Source organism: Aptenodytes patagonicus, chromosome 6, assembly GCF_965638725.1.
Source record: "Aptenodytes patagonicus chromosome 6, bAptPat1.pri.cur, whole genome shotgun sequence".
In the NCBI taxonomy this organism is placed as follows: Eukaryota; Metazoa; Chordata; class Aves; order Sphenisciformes; family Spheniscidae; genus Aptenodytes; species Aptenodytes patagonicus.
Genome location: NC_134954.1, coordinates 3,334,191 through 3,351,271, shown reverse-complemented (window position 1 = coordinate 3,351,271; position 17,081 = coordinate 3,334,191). Strand labels below are relative to the sequence as shown.

Here is a 17,081-nt window from a genome sequence, read left to right as displayed (position 1 = left end):
ACCGTATGAAAGACTTCTGCCCTGAGGCTACTTCCCTTATAGCTTTCAAAACAGGCATGACCAAAAATCTAATTATTTAGATGCTAATCAACTGCAGGATGATTCTGAGGGCCTCTGAAGAAGATATTTCTGAGAAGATGGTTACCGTTCAGACTTCAGCGTTTTCCACCTCAGAGACAGAGAGCTGTGTCAGTTCTGCTCCAAAGTGCCTATTAGGTGCATATGCGCTTAATGATACAAGTCTTTAGGCATCTTTATCTGATTAATTTAAAATTTTTAAAGTAAATCTCACCAAATGCTAATTTTAGTTTGTCAGAGAAGACAAATCTCTCTCCAAATATAGATGCTACCAAAATTTGAGTGGCTTTTGAGATCATGTCTGGATCCAGGTTTAAATTTCAAGGCTAATCTCTAACTCTAAAATAACTTCCAATCCCAAAGTTTCTGAGCTCGCTGTTTTTGTTGGCAAAGTCCAAATAATGTTGTTCTTGGGCTCTATTCTGTTGAAAATATTGAGCAGAAGAAAGTTTAGTTAAAGGACGTAGTTGGTAAAATAGCTATTTGTCCAACTCGGCAATTGGTCCTAAAAGTCCAGGTAGAGGCAGCGTGTGATGTGAGGGCGCTCAGGCGGAGAAGATTGCCGTCGGGACTCCAGCGGGGCTGCGAGGGCACCGCGAGCCCAGCCCGTTCTCCCTGCCCTTGAACTTGGAACAGAACGCGGTAAAGCCCCGTAAATATCGGTATCACATAGGTGCTACGCGGGAATGGAAAGGGCTGTGCGCTTATTTCAGATCTCTGATAAACCCTGTGTGTTTTAAACTGTAGTCAAAACCATGATACTTGTGCCAACATAAATATTTTCCAGAGTAGTAACTTTCAATGTAAATGTTTAAGTTCAGCTATGTTTTTTGTGGATCTTTCTCTTCTTTTAACTCTATTAGTGTTAATTTTAAAGGACAAGGATTAATATAACCTAAATGAACATAGGTTCTAATATTGTATCCTGCTGATGCAATGTCAGATCATTAAGCATGCTAGATTTTCAGGACCAAAGGTACAAGAAAAATGTTTGTAATTCCTAAAGTAGAAAAACTTACTAAAATAATCTTTAGAAATTTTAATACTTTTCAGGAACCAATTTTTAGAAGAAAAAGTTGAGGGCCCAGTCATTTCAGCTTTTAGGGAGTTTTGGGAAAAAATGCTGTGCAAGTTGCTGTGCAAATAGCATGATTTTTCAATCTGTGGTGATTCCAGAGATTTTTTTTTAATTGTTTTTTATTAACCTCAAATTTTTTTAATATGTTTTGTGCATTGAAAAGACTATTTGAATTAAATAGAAAATATCTTGTAGCCTGAATCCAAATTCTTCTTTTGTGTTTTTAACTTAAAAGTTATAAGATTTCAGTATCTAAATGAAGTCTTTGGATCTATTTTGAAACTTCTTTTTGCATGAAAACTTCTGTTTGTGAAACATTCAGAAAATACCGTCAGTTAAATTCCTGTTTTTCTGCTTAGTGAAACAAGTGAACATTCTAGTGCTGTAAGTAGTAACCGAACCTCTTTCTCAGCATTTTTTTTTCTTTTCGGTGAGATGTCTTGGGTGCATCCGATGCAGAGATGTTTTGTGTTCTCAGTGCAGGTATCGGGGTGTCTCTTTTTGAAGTACTCTGCTTGTGCCTCTTGCTCTTTTCCTTGTCAGACGTGTAAGACCTGGATGGGTCTTCCTTCCTGCTTAAATCATGATCCCTGGGGCTCATTTCATTTATTCATTAAAACACAAGCAAAACTCAGAGCTGGGACCACAAGCTCCCTGCGATAATAAACCCTTTTCTTTTGCGATGGAAAATAAATACAATTCAAGAAGGAGCATCAGAGCTTCAGGAACCAGACCTGTTCATATCAGCACAGATTTGTTCTTTACAAAATAGACTCCAATTTTAATAGTTTCTTTTTAGTTTATGGTAAGAAGTGCAGTAAAGCAAAATGATTATCTCACAGCATGTGTCAGATATTTGTAATGCCTTTTTGGAGGAAGAACAACCTGTATATTATCAGAATAGGCTGTTTTGGCAGAAGCTGTACGCCATCCATCCGTTACAGGCTGCAAGCTGTTTCTCAGGTTTTGAAGTGCAACTTATTCCAGCAGAATCAAGCAATTCTCTCAGTAGTACTTGTTTTCAGAATGTGCTATAGAGATGTGCTGGGAAAGGAAATGCACACCAACCTATAGCGAGAGTGATTTTTGTACAATAACTTATCACCGTAGCTTCCTTCACTCCTGCTTGAAAGCACAGCTGCTTTCGAAATTTTGTTTGCTTTTCTACTGGAAATTATGGCCTAGAGGACTGGGCTTCTATAGGGACAAGCACGTATTTTCCACTAATCTCTTTTCAACTAATCTTGACTGCTGATTTCATAACTGTTCATGTACAAGCAGCTTATTAAGGGGGTCACAGCTGACTTGAAGCCGGTCTGGAACGCCAGACCAGACCATTTCTGTTGTGTCCTCTAACTCAGCGGATGAAGTTGGGAACTGGTGTTGCGACCATCACTTTACTCTCTCACATTCATTTCTTCCCAGGCCAGCACAGAGGGCATGCAGCAGCAGGAGTTACGGCTGCTCTGCCCCTTCCCCACGTATTCATGTTGTGCTGGGATTCTTTGTTACTTCCATCGGTAGCATTGCTGTGATCCGCTCCAAATTAATTTCATTTTAATGACTGCTGATCTTGGGGGGAAAAAAAAATTGTGTGAGCTTTTTCCCAGCTTTTCTGTGTTTGTAGATTGTGCAGGAGAGCGTGGCTAAAGAGCCACTACTTGCCTTTTAATCTCTTATAATTGAGTCCTGAAGGAATAAACATCTGCAGAGATCCCAGCTGGGGCATGGGATCAGGCACTCTAAAATCATAAAAGTTTTAAAAGTGATTTTTCCTTATTTGCCCTTGGTATCGCTTTTTATTGGTGGTTAGCCATCAGTTTTTATTTTGGTGGATGATGCAACCAAATTCCACTTCCTCTTTGGATTAGGTACTCAAAGCATGGTTTGAATACCAAGTCTACCTACTTTGGGAAATCAAATGACAGACTTGAGAACTCCTGTGGCTCTGTAAGCAAGACAGTTCTTCACATATTTTAACTCTTTCTATTATTCTACCTTTTAGGTAATGGGACTCTTGACTAACCACGGCGGTGTGCCTCACCAGCCCCAAACTGATTATGCCCTGTCCCCGTTAACTGGGGGCCTGGAGCCCACCACCACTGTCTCAGCCAGCTGCAGCCAGCGGTTAGATCATATGAAGAGTTTAGACAGCCTGCCTACGTCCCAGTCCTACTGCCCACCGACCTACAGCACCACGGGTTACAGCATGGACCCTGTCACAGGCTACCAGTATGGACAATACGGACAAAGTGAGTATTGGGACATTTGCGCCGTGAAGTGCAGTACCGTACCCGTTTATCAACGGTCTGTACTTTCTGTCTGTAACAAAGAAAATTATGAGCAGAGATCCTGATGGCCAACTACCACTTCTCTCCAAAGCCGAGTGGAGTGCACTGGTGAGATAGCTGATTGTTCGAGCAAGATTTCTGCTGCATAATTATTTTCTTAAGTGATGTCAACAACATCTTGATGTTATTAATTGTTGAGACATGAAACCTGATTGCCATTAGGTAAAACATAAGGGTTGTCCAAAATGAAATAACCACTGGCATTCCACTATTAGAAACACATGTTCTTAATGAGGTCAGCTCAAGAATCATTACAGTATATAATCCTAGATACATAGAGTTTTGTCAAACTTGTCCTAGGAATAAAAATATTAGTCCCTTTCCTTTGATATATCAGTATTAAATATGACAATGTCAACCTGTAGTTGGCATGGCCCCATGCTGTGAAGTTGTCACAGCATGACTTAAAAAGCTTCTTTTGCTTTTTTGCAGGTGCCTTTCATTATCTGAAGCCAGATATTGCATAAATGAACTGTCCACTTCAAGTTAAAGCTGGTCTTGTTTTCCAGTCTCACTCCAAGGCTCGGATACGAGGGATCTTCTCACCACACTGCAGCCTAAACTGGGGCAGCCCCACTGAGAGAAGCAGGCTTGTTATGTTCTCTCCAGTCATAGCTTTTAGTAGACTTTTGAAGGCTGGATAAAGCTACACAGAAGACAAAGGCCAAAAGCAATAATGAATAAATAAATGCGACATGGTTCATTATGAGTGGGTATACAAAACAGAGCAGTATTTAATATCACTGCCTGGCAAAACATTCCATTTTTTGTTGTTGAAATTAATGTGCTTTGATTGGGACAAATGGAACATTTTGAAACTTAGAGCAGTTGAGCTCTGCGTACTCTGACTCATCTGACATCCAGTGCTGACTTTTGCCTAACTGTAAAACTGCTCAGTTTCTGAAGCAAGGGCAGGAGAACCTCTTCCATTTTACACACTGGAAATTGTCATCAAGAGGAAATGTCACGGTCCATAGGAAGCTAGGATGAGTGCGAAAGACTTGCCGAGCAACTTATCGGTTATCTTACCATGCTTTTGTAATCAGGTTGTCAATAAATGTCACTTACAAGTTGTGCTTTACCAAGAGACGAGATCTTGTGTAACATGAAAAGCAGATGTTACCTTTTCGTATGTGGAGTTTTCCTAGTCCGTTGTACCTTTTCGAACAAACGTGGGAGGAAAAAAAAAAATCAACAACGCGACTGATTTTTCACGACTGCCTAGCAACGTGCAATACTGTGTACCTCACACAAACTTTGGGATCATCCAAAGTCATATAGATAGAATCAGAACTATATTTTTGCAGGTACTTTTATTTTTGCAGTGCATAATTCCTGACGATAAAATACAGAAATGTTGCAGTCTACTGGACAACTAAAATCCAGCTTGCTAATCATGATTTAGAGGTCGTTTTCAGGAAACAATACGAATGAATGATTACGTTTACTTTTTTTAGTGATGTACAGGACATGGACAGAGATGGACCTGTATTTGACACATTTGTTTAAATTATACAGCGATATCCAATATAGAAAATATGATTATAGAAACCAAGGTTTACAAGAAGTTTGCATTGTGACATTTTAGAATGTCAATAAATTTGTGTTTTGTGATGTTGAGAGGAAGAGGAAGATGGAAGGCGGTGTTTATTTATTTCTCTCTATTCTTGGAACAAAGAGGGAGGCAGAACACAAATACATTCCTTTTAGCGTTAAGGACTATGAAGTAGTGAGTTAGACTAGGTTCAGTACAGAGGTTAGTTCACACATTGGTCTTAAGGGTGATGGAAAAATGAAATATTATCTTTGTGTTGCAGCCTCTACAACAACATACGTGTTGTAAAAAAACCACAAAAAACAAAAAAAACAAATAAAAAAAGAAAACAAAAAACAAACGTCTTTCATGTAAAAAGTTCAGTAAATATTTACTATTTATAATGAATAAACATTATGAAGACTTGCAAAGCACTGATGATTTTGTCCTAAAATGTAGTATTGTGCTAAATACATTGATACATTTTAATCTGAATATCATGAAGAAATAAACCATGTTACCTTCAACGCAAACTGTATTCATTATGTCAGCGTATTCTGCACACACCCGAGGGCTGCGGGAGCCTCAGGCAGCCTCTATGCCCAGGTACCACTAACGTGCCACCCGGAGCTCTGTGTTTGTTCATGAACTATGCATTTTTCAAGTGCTATTGGTACCAGCAGTACGTCTTCCCAACAAGAGAAAAGCATTGTGCCTTTGCTGGGCATTTAAAAGAAAACAAACCGGGCTTAAACCCAGCAGAAGTAGGGCAACGGGGATGGCTTCATACAATGCAGGAACTTTGTAATCAGTTATGCGCGGTATCTGTCCTGAATTATATTTTTTTTCCCTTAGAAGCCTCAAGAATTTTTGAATAGGCTTACATGCAAGCTGATTGAAACATGGGGAAGACCCTTCAAAACGAATGGAGTAACTTTTAGTGGCACATCAGTGTATGAAGAAATTTTACTTCACACTAGGCTTGGCAGACATTTAATTTCCTCGCCGTTTTGTGGGCGACCACAAAATTCAACCACCTTGAATTTCTTTCGGCTTCTATTTCTGTGTGCATTTTATTTTTGTTTTATTTTTATTTTGTTCTTTTAACTCTAGCCCTCTTCTGCTGGAAAAGGAAGGAATATACTTTTTGAAAAGAGGACGTTAAAAAAATGCTGAAAAATGGGGAAAGGGGATTTCTTTTTTCCTTCCAGTTTATGTTTTTCTGATATGCTTTTAATTTCTGTGACAATTAAAATGTAAAAGTCTCTTATTAATTCCTATTCCCTGCTCTAAACTGCTAGTTTTTCTGATTTTTTTTTTCAATGTTACTTCCCCTCCCCGAGGATTTGGCCCTTGGCATTTGCCTTGTGTCCTAGGCTTGCTGCAAAGGCCAAATAAGCCTCTTTTTCCCCCCTCGTGGGGAAAAAGCCTCTTTTTCACCCTTTGCCGTGAAGTACAGGATAAAAGCCTGCTTGCTTGCACCGTTCAGAAGTGGATGGTGTCTGTATGATTGCTCCTTCCCGGAAAGGGTGTACCTTTGTTGCAGGATGAATGCAAAATGCCACCTTCGCTGTCTGTCCTTTTCTGTTCCGGCAGCTGTGGGGCGTGGGACAGAGCTGTGATTTCTCCATCCCCGCGGTGCTACTGGCGAGGTGCTTTTCCAACCTGAAGTTAGACAGCGGGCATTTTGGCTGCTCCGTCCTCTTTTTAAGTGTCTCCCAAGTACTTCCTTGCGTGAGAGGCTAATGCAGAGCAGGAGAGCCTGGAAACAAGACAGATAAGGAGAAAATCGTCCAGTCCTCTCGCAGGCAAGCTGTGCGAGCAGGGAACCGGGATGAGCTCTTGCCAGAGGAAGCGAGGAGCCCAGGGCAGAGGGACTAAGCAGTTTCCTGATTTATGATGCGCCATAGGAACCTTTGACAGAGCTATAAGGATTACTTGGGGTACTGTTGATCCCTTCTTGTTATCACTGTCAAGGCTGAAGAGGTTCTTGGGAGCCACATGTGTTTCTGGAATACGAATCCTGAACACTCGGGAAGTCAAAGGGGCACGAGCCTGCCATGGATATTGCGTTTGACAGAAATGCCATGGAATAGCTTGGAGGAATGTGCTCGTAGCAATGGGGTCCAAAACCTACTTACTGATGAGCGCAGAAAGGACGGATCTCAGGGTGCTTCCCCTTTTTTTTGGGGGGTGTTGCATATTTTACAAGATGGAAATAAATAATAACAGCTGCTTAACCAACTGTCTATCATCTCGTAGACATAAGAATTGGAAACTCTTGAGAGACAGGCTTTGATGAAAAAATATTTATTCCTTATGGCACAACTGTGATTTTTAATTTATTCTTTGCTTTTAAATCTTCCTTTATCTACAAATAACCTCTGCGCCCATCAAAATACCCAATGTATGCATTTTGGCATATATTTACATTGGTATATGTTACTATTTCTTTATTTGAGCATGCGTAGTATTTAATGAATGAGCTAGGAAAAGAATTATTTTTAATGGCACCTATTTTCCTTCTATTTTCCCTGGATAATTCAGTGTATCCCATTTAAATAAAACATATAAATAAACATTTTTCTCCAATAATCACATGGGGTTTTCTACTCCATATTGCTAAAAAGTCTCATGTCTGTCCATGTGACAAATGCTGTTCAACTGTATCTTTCTGTAGCTATTTTGAAAGGCACAAAATGCCTATCTGAACCTACAAATCTTCACTGAAAATAGCTGATTGTTAAACAGGATCTATGTCCTCAGAAATACGTTTCTGCATAAGTGTGATATTAGAGCTAGATTTTTAATCCCAAGGTTAAGGTCTGTGCAAATTCAAACTTAAAAAATGTGGGTATAGGTCTGTAACCTAGATCTCCAAACTTAATGAAAAAATACAAAGTTACTTAATTTTGGAAATCCAAATTATCAAATGCTACTAATAATTTATGTAGCAAGGATGTATTTGCATTTTCTCAGAAGTATGACAGACTATAGCATGCAAATTATGTCTGAGTTCTGTGATATATTCTCATACATGTAAGAAATGTATTCCCTTTTGTCAGAGTGCTGTTTACTGCTAACATGTAAAGCATACATTTTTGCTATGCTAGTAATCGTGAAAGTTCTCAATGTTTTCTATCCATAAAGTCTTCTGACCTTAAAGTCTGTAAAGTACACTACTAAAAGGTATCTCTATATAAAATAACAAGAAATTATTTGAAGGCAATATCAATGAGACGATCAGAAACCTGTAACAGCTTGAATTCATAAACCTTTGTATTGTTCACGTCAATGTTCTGTTGCTCACTTAATAACTGTAAGAAAACCCGTACCCTGATCAGAAGATCCCATTTTCAATTTCTTTTGCCTTTTCCAATGGCATCTAGATATTGCCTAGAGCCAGACAAAAATATTCTGGGACAATATGAACAACTACATTAAATTAAATTGCTAAATTTCTGTTCAATTAACATTAGATAGGTATTTTGTTTAGATTATATATATATGACATTGCAATGCTCATTTGCCACTGCCTGAAAAAGTCTCGTGTGTCTTTCAGTTTATTCTGTAGCCAGTGTTATCATAAATCAGTGCATATATTTATATGGAGTCATAGGGTTATCTTAAAGAATCACATGAGTTGACCTGAATCTGTTCAAGATATTTGTCTATTCAAAATAACCAAAATTGCAATCTGCTTCTGCGGTCGTTGTAGGTAATAGGCCCTTCGGTCTGTCAGATTTTCATTACTTACTCTCTCCCAGCACTTCTGGGCAGCTCATCACAGGCTGGGAAGTTGTCATCAGTCACAGGGAGTAAAGTGCTTTAGCTAGATGGTTAGTCAGGTTCAAAAACTTACAAACTATTTATCGTACAAGCAGGCTTCAAAATCGGTACGTATACGTAGTGCTGGAGCACGGTTCTGTTTTGCCGTCGTGGTTCCACAAGCAACTCTTTGCAGTGCTTACATGGAGTTTAAATATTCGCTTAATGCATTTATATTGCCTCAGAACTGATGACTGAGCAGGCTTATAATCCAGAGTGCCTGTGGATAGCTCGGGCACTGCAGCGTTTTGACATGCACTGTTTATTATTCAACTACTCAGGCAATGTCATGAAAAATCATAATAAAACTAGGAAGACACATCACATTTGACCTTTGCTGAATAATTTAATAAAGCTAGCTCGATACACAAATATGAAAGAGCAGTTGCTGATAAGAGCAGAACTATTGCTTCCTTGTCTGAGAATTGGAAACAGTTCAGAAGCTTTATTAACTATTCGGTGTCTTCATCTTCAGCAAAGTTTGTCCCTTAGGCCATAACCAAATGTTAAGCTACTTGTTTCTTCCCGCACTCTCCTCCTTTCAGCGCTCACACGGGTATCTTTGCTTGTGCTGTACACAATTATGTTCTCAGTTTTTCTTACACCTCTGTACAATTATCCATGTTTTTTTATCACAGACTCTGTACCATTAACACAAATATTTTTCTCCCCATATATATGCATTTATTCATAATGATCTCAAGTGCATATACCTGTAAGAGTTTAGCTTTTTAAGGATGATTGTTACAGGTACTCTGCACACTTAACCCATAATACTTTATAATTCAGCAATTCAGAGATGGACAAAATTTCTTTGGAGCCCACCCTTGTGTGAGCATCCCCGCGGTCGGTACTGGAATGATTTACAAAGTGTACAAATCTCCAGAGGTTTTTGAAATGCTGTTTTAGCTCCACTGTGTCTATCCTGGCGAGGGGGCGGTGGGGCTGGCAGGGATAATCCAGTTCTGCACAACACCAGGCGCAGAACCTCGTCAGGGTCTTGCCCCTCTGTCGAGTCCATTACCCAGCGTTTGACCGAACCCTTTCTCCATCGTCTCCGCCTGAAGTCTCCACGTGGTGGAAGACACCCCCTTTCCCTCGGTGTCATGGCTGCTCCCCCTCGCGTCCCTTTCCCCTGCGGCTCTCCGGTGACTTGGAGCCCTTCCGCTCCGCAGGTGCCCATCAGTGAGACCAGTGCCTGCGTCGGCTTAAGAGTTTATCTCTCTCCCGCTCCTTCCAAATGCTGTGACCGCCCAGCTGCCTCAGCGAGGGTGCCTGGCTGCGGGCCCGGAGGCTGCGGAAAGCAGGGTAGGCTGCACTGCCATGGCTTCCCGCTGCCGGGCCTCAGGGCAGAGCAGTGCCGGCGGGCACCGGCGCAAACTGCAGGGGTTCCACAATGGTGCCTCACCCCTTCACCTGGCAGTGAAACCTGAGGGAAATTTTTAAACAGTCAGGGTTGCCTGATTTGAAAAGGGGACAATGAATATCTGTTAAAAAGTAAGATGGAGTTCAGCTTTTCTTTTAGAGCTCAGAGGGGTTTCTAAGCGCGGTGTCGTGTAGCCGTGGTGGGCACTGGGAAAGGGATGGCAGGGGGGCACTGGGGGCCACTGTGGAGCACCTGTCCTGTGGGGAGCAGCCAGTGACATGGCACCCAGCAGCTGTGGAGGCGGGCAGCCCTTAGTGGGGCAAACAGCTGCTGCTGGGGGCGGTTTCTGACTTGCAGGGGCTGGAGAAGATCGGGGGTGTGAGTGGGGAGCGGGACAGTGCTCAGCCAGGAGAGGTGGTGGGACTGTGCTCTGTGGTGTATGAGGGCCGAGGGGTCAGCCATCTTGTCTCTCCGGTGCCGGGGTGTCCAGCTGCCACAGGTGATGGCAACAGCACAGCTTTCCCTGCAGGTGGGTAGGGGAGACAGCAGGAACCGTGCTGGAAATCCTTTGAGAAAGCTGAGGGGTGGTTTCTCCTCAAGGTGAAGCCCAAATACAGTTTTCCACATGGGTGCTGCTGTCCCAGGGAAGGCACACGGTGGATGGGGAGGGGAGATGGTGCTGTGGCCCCTCAGTACGGCTAAAAGCACATTTTCCTTGAGCATATGGGGTCAGCGAGCGGCAGCTGAGGGAAGCAGCCAGGGCAGAGGTGTTCCTGCCTGTGGCAGAAGGGGTGCCTGGGTGGGTACCTCTGGGCAGAGCTTGGTCTGTCCTTTGGGAATGGCTGGGAACAGCATGTGCCATTTCTGTGTTCAGCTCCTGGCGTGTGGAGCACTGTGTAAGATTAAATCCCGCTCCCTTTGCAGGTGCTACTGTGGGATGTGGTGGAGCTAAGTTAGTGCTGCGGCAGTCCCAGGTGATCTACATGTGAGCAGCAATGTGGTGTGGTTGGGATCAGGGTCGCTGGTGAGTGGCTTCTGGGGATTTGCTTGATAACCACACTTGGGATCCAAACAAGACCGCTCCTGTGAGCCTTCGCTTTAGGCTGGCTTTGGTTTCAGAGCATTTTGTCGGATCCAGTCTCGATTCAGACCGAGACAGAGTCTCAGGCGTGAGGTATCTGTCAGTCCTGCAGGTGGCCGGGCCCTCCCAGGTGTCCTCCCAGGCCAGGCGGCTGTCCCCAGCTGCGGCGGCAGGGTGCAGGGCTGGCCTGTCTCACCTTGGTGAGAGCTGAGCACAGCAAAACCATCTGGTGAGCCTCAGTAAAAAATAGTTGGCTTGGGTGAAATTACGCTGTAGATCTTAGTAAATCGTATCTGGGTTTAGACGCTCATCAAGCTTGTGGCAGAAATCCCTGCCTGCCTCCTTTTGTCATTCTTACCTGTAAAGGGCTACATAAATGCCACATATTTAGAAGACCTGGAAGGAAACTGTTTCTCCACCCCCCCAAAAGGTTCTGCTATTGTGTCCTAAAAATCTAAAGGAAAACAAAAGCTGTGCTAGCGTGGATAGTATCGCAAGCTCGCTTGCCAAAAAGGGACTCGGAGTAGTTAATTTTTTTATCCCTAAAGCTTTAAAAAAACTCCTAAAATGAAAACACACAGTAGATAAGGAGCTCCATCTTATGTCCATGTGCACCTAGGCACTTTTCTTTGATTTTTAGTGGAAATTTTAGGTGTGTGAGGACCCAAAGATAGCAAAGATGAGTGAACAAGGCAATTTTGATCTGTCAAACTACAGTTCTGTTGCTTCTATTCTGATTCTGCTCAAGTTCATCAGGAAAGATTAACTTTGGCAGCTTATTCAGTGACTAAATCTTGATATTTTTGTGGCTTAATTCATAACATAACTGTAAGCTATTGCCCTGTGTTTATATTTCCCATCCATTTCTCACATTTCCAAAGCATACTGATATGTGATCCTGGCAATTTAGCTACCATAATTGGCATTTTTCTAGGGCCAAAAGGAAACAAATTCCTTATCCTCCATACTTCTTTAATTTCTGAAAAACAACAAGTAACATGGTTAATCCTCTTTTTGATCTTTTTCCCCCCCTTTGAGTTTTTCTTATGGTCTTTTCCTTTTAATCTTTTGCTTTCTTTTTAATCTTCACTCATTGTCCCCCCGCATTTGAAGAATTTCGTGTACTTACATCTCTAAAAAGAATTGGACCACTTTATGGAAATAGCTCTTTAGGATCTTGTTCAAAGCACCATTATGTACTTTTAGCTGTTTGGGGGAGGGTGAAAAAGAAGGAGAGAAAAAGCAACTTTAAAGCAGTGTTTGTTTGTGTAGCCTAACAGAACATTGATCTGTTCAACTAGATGCAGAAACAGTGCACAGAAACATCCTAAGTTACAATAAAACCAGATTACATTAGAGGAGCAGAAGGGTGAACGAACGTCTCCCTTTAATTGGGGTTGGGTCATATCATCTGGCTCTCGATGCAGGTGTGTTTGGGCACCAGCATTTCGGGAAGGGCAAGGCTGGGCAGCACAGGTGGGTTCTATGGGCCATTAGTGAGCAGCTCTCCTCTCCCAGGTCTTCCTTAGCCGGAGGGAATAAGCTATGCTGTGGCTGGAAGGCATAATGCTTCCTGAGGCTGATCAGAGTGCAGTTGGGGCCCCACCACTTGCCTGGAAGCATGCCTGGAGGCCCAGTCTAACCATTTGAGTTTGGAGGCAAAAGAGTTTGTCTGCTATGGTACGTGTGTTCCTTGGTTTGTAGTTTTCTCGTATATGAGTATGCAAAGCCTTTAAATCTTTCCTACAGTGGGCAGCGTTAAGGCTACAGGTCTTCCTTTGTGCATCATCCTTTCTTAGGTGGTGTGGAGATCGCGCCATGAGTAGTCACGTGGAAACTGGTGAAATGTGGTATCAATTATGTTAAGGGTGGTTTACTCTGGCCTAGAGTAGCTCCTACCATGGGGAGACCCAGATGCCTTATGGCATGTCTCTGAAAAGGAAGGTGTAGAGCTGAGTTCATTGTGCCTGGATTCTGAGTTTGCGAGCTACCTGCGGGATGAAGGCCACGTATTGACAAGCGTTGGTCCAATGTTAACACGGTAACGTAGCTTCCAGGCTTAGACTAATGTGGATCTGACTGTCTGAAAGGTGGGGAAAGAAAGTACAAGTCTTTGTGTGCCTTTCATTAAGAAGCATTAAAAAACTGCTTAGATGTGTGAGGCTGTCAGTTCACTGCATAGCATAATGTGAGTTAAAACACTTTAAGAAATAATGACTGTGCACCTCAAGAAGCAGGGTGCTGCAGCTCTGTATTAAGAGGCATGGTGAAGTGTAGGCACAGCACTACTCGTTCACGGTGCACCCAAAACCATCACTGTGAATTCACTGGTATGACTTTTGTCATTTGTTTCTCTACTCAGTTGTGGTGTCCTACCCACCCCACCCCCTGCTTTTTTTTTTTTTTTTTTTTTTTAATTTGTTTTGCTAGTACCAAAAAGCCCCAGAAACTTGGCCAGCAGAGGTCATGTGTTTCTCAAACAGGCAAGAAATTTACAGGGATTAGCATGTGTCCAGTTTAATTTATGTAGAATCGCACGCTCCTTTTACTGAAGCAAATTCTTTAAAAAACAAACAAACAGTAAGAGTTTACAGAGTTCTGGAAAAGTTGCAAAACCTAAATGAAAATCCTTTTCCAGTTACACAAGTATAAATTGGGCATAGTTCCCCCTGAAGATTTTATACTAGTTTAATGAATGTATTTTATTTGTAGTTAAACTGATGATAAAGCTTTCCTTCTCTCTCCTCGAAACAAGATTAGGTCCCCTAAATCTGTTCTCCTTTATGCACAAAAATAGGTGAATAAGATCTCTCCCATAACTCGGCCCTAACCAAGAACAGGATTTGGTATTGCTCTTTATGGGGATTTTTCATCTTTTTTCTTTTTTTTTTTTTAAAGGCTGATTTTAAAACAAATAGTTAAATGTGGAGCTGAACATTTCTTCTAGAAGTTGCATATTCTAAATGTACTTATACCATAGTCTGCTGCTCATATAAAATTACAGACTTCACTTTCATCTTTCTTTTTACAAGAAACCCTTAATGACAAATGCAGGCTGTTTAGTGATACCGATATACTGCAATCTTAGCATGTGAATTAGTCATCATACAATCAGTTCAGGGGGTCAGGCCTAAAGAAACAGTGCAGAGTTGGCAAACTGCTAGTCGGGTGATGTGCTCTCCACTTCAAAGTCATGGTGCTTACTCCCCAGAATTCAGATCACAGAAAGAAACAGCTGGCATTGTCGTTTGTGGCAGTAAGGACTTTTTTTTTTTTTTTTTGTAGCGAGATAAGGTTTCACTACTTTGTAAAACAACAATTTACTTTAGAGTGACCTAGCCTGTAAAACACAATAGGAAGCAGGAATCCACAGAGCACAGCTCTGCTATTATCATGCAAGTAGACATGACCTGTGACAAACCACTCTGGAGAAGACTTAACCCCCTTGCTCCTTGTCTGAAAATATTCGGTGTAGTCCACTTGTCAGTGGCAGTCAAGGGTTTCATTTTCCAGAACGACTTTATAGGCAGTTCTTTTCAGTTTGGATATTACTTTCTTGCATATTTCTAGCGTGGTACGTATTTGTGGTGGCACACAGCTACAGACTACCAGTCCTAATACTTAACACAGACACATTAAAACATTCAGCTGCCCATTTAAGCTCTGACACTGTCATATTTGAGTTGAAATTTAAGTTTTCATGTTTAACTTACAGATAGCAACCGGTTGAAATGCCATATTGGTATTCAACAACCCTTTCTTATCCTGAATGCTGGTTTCCTCCACAGACAGTGGATTTTGATGGCCTTTCTCTAGGGACTGTGCAGAAAGGCATCAAACTCTGGGCCATCCTCTTGCACAGCCTGCCAGCTGTGATGCTGAGAGAAAGCACCTGAGAATGGCATTTAGAGATGCTTGTCAGAAAATGTGTGAGACTGTTTATGAGTTTCAACTCAGAGATGGGCTTAAGCACCTTCCTCCACTGAGGGTCTGATTATTCCCCCCCCCCCGCCCCTGGACCCCTATCACATCCCACTGGTGCTTTTAAAATCTTTTCACTTAGTGACTTGAGCAGATTTGTTCCCCAAATATAGGGGTGGGGGGTAATCACACATTTAAAACTGCCTGGCAGATGTATGTCTCAGGGATTTGTTATTGTTCCATTATTGTTATTATTAATAGACTTCACTTCATAGGCAAGGCAGGCTTATCAGCCAAATGCCTCATTATCAAATGACTGAGACCCAATAAGTGCTTAACAGCATTCCTTACCAAAAGAGGAAATGATTACAGGCCAGATCCAACTCCTGTTAAAGCTAGTGGATAGATTCCCATTTCAACGAAGCATCGCTTGGGGGCCCCTCGATGCTCACTCACCTCTGTGTTTTCTGACGTGCTTTTTAATTCCCCAACATGAACCAAACAGCTTTAGCTTCTCTCATCTCGCAATGTGTTCTGCAACTTCTGGAAAGGAACCTGGACACAAGGAAAAATGCTACAGAACAAAAAGAGCCACAATACAAACCATATGACAACGCCTATTTCTTCATCCTCTTTGTCATGTTGTTTTACTCTTTCCTGGCATTAACTGTCTTTTTTGGTTATGTACGCTCGAAGAAAGCTATTTCAAAGAAAGATCCTTACCAGGAGTTCATCGAGGATAGGAATCGAAATAAGAAGTGGAACATGACCCGGCCGGTGGTGGTGAAATTTGACTTTGAAGAAGAAAGTATTCTTTGAACTCCTTAAACCAAAATACTCTGCAAAACGCACCGGACTGTCTCTGCTGCCTACATCTCAAGTGAAGATCTACACGTTTATCTTGTTCGGCTGCCCCCCTCACAATAAATCAAAGCATTGCTTAAAATAGGTAATGGGAAAAGAAGTTTCTTTCTTTCTTTTTCTTGTAATCCATTTGTTGCTGGAATGTGGCTTTTCTAAATATTGGAGAAATATTGTAAACTTTTAAAATGGCAGTGAAAAGTGGCCACTTTTAGCTTCGCTTCCAGTTTGGTGGAACAAGAATGGGAATCCATCCTACGTCAAGACTCTGAATTTATTTAAGACAGAGGACTAGTTTGTGTATGCACGTACCCGCTCCAGGGGAATGCTGTCGCTTCTGAGTTGTTCAGACCTGGAAACTGGTGTGTAGTGTCCCTGGAAAGTGCCTCCCTTGAATAGCAGAACACATTTTACCATGCCTAGACCAGCAAATACTCTTTAACATGTAAATATAGAAAAGCTCCTCTTGCATTCCCTCCCCTCAAAAATTAATTTCACATGCTATGGCAAAAGATTCAAAAAACCATCTGCAAAATGTAATTAAAATGCATCTAGTGGAAAAACAGGTTATGTATTCAGTGAATTTGGAGTCCTTGCCTTTTCCATCTCTTACATGTATTTATGCTTTGCCAGTTTCTCATTGAAATTTCTGTTTCAGTCCTAGTGTATGGTAACTACAGCTGATCACAAACCTAACAGAGGAACGGCTTCTCTGTATCTGCAATAAATATTTGCTAAAATGTTGCAGAAGCTTCATTCAGGGTTGTACTGAATATGTGAGACTGCCATCTGATTTAGTCGTTTTTCTCCTGCTTAATAAAATAAGTATTAAAGAAGCTAATAGAATTCTGACTTGGAACATACTGCTGTGCTTAATATAAAAGAACAGTGCTTATTGCTTTGTGATATTGCGTGTGTGATACGACAGACCCCGCTTTGTGATAGCAGGCGTGTATTGTCTTCTGAGACTTTCATTTGTTTGC

The 17,081-nt window shown here is 41.7% G+C and overlaps 1 protein-coding gene across 1 annotated transcript in view; it reads left to right on the top strand.

The window, feature by feature from the left end:
* Positions 1 to 3,974, top strand: part of PAX3 (paired box 3) — an 80,228-nt gene extending 76,254 nt beyond the window's left edge. The window contains 2 exon segments of the mRNA XM_076340621.1: positions 3,162 to 3,408; positions 3,940 to 3,974. Coding sequence (XP_076196736.1) covers positions 3,162 to 3,408; positions 3,940 to 3,974 — 282 coding nt within the window.
* Positions 3,975 to 17,081: the final 13,107 nt, after the last annotated feature.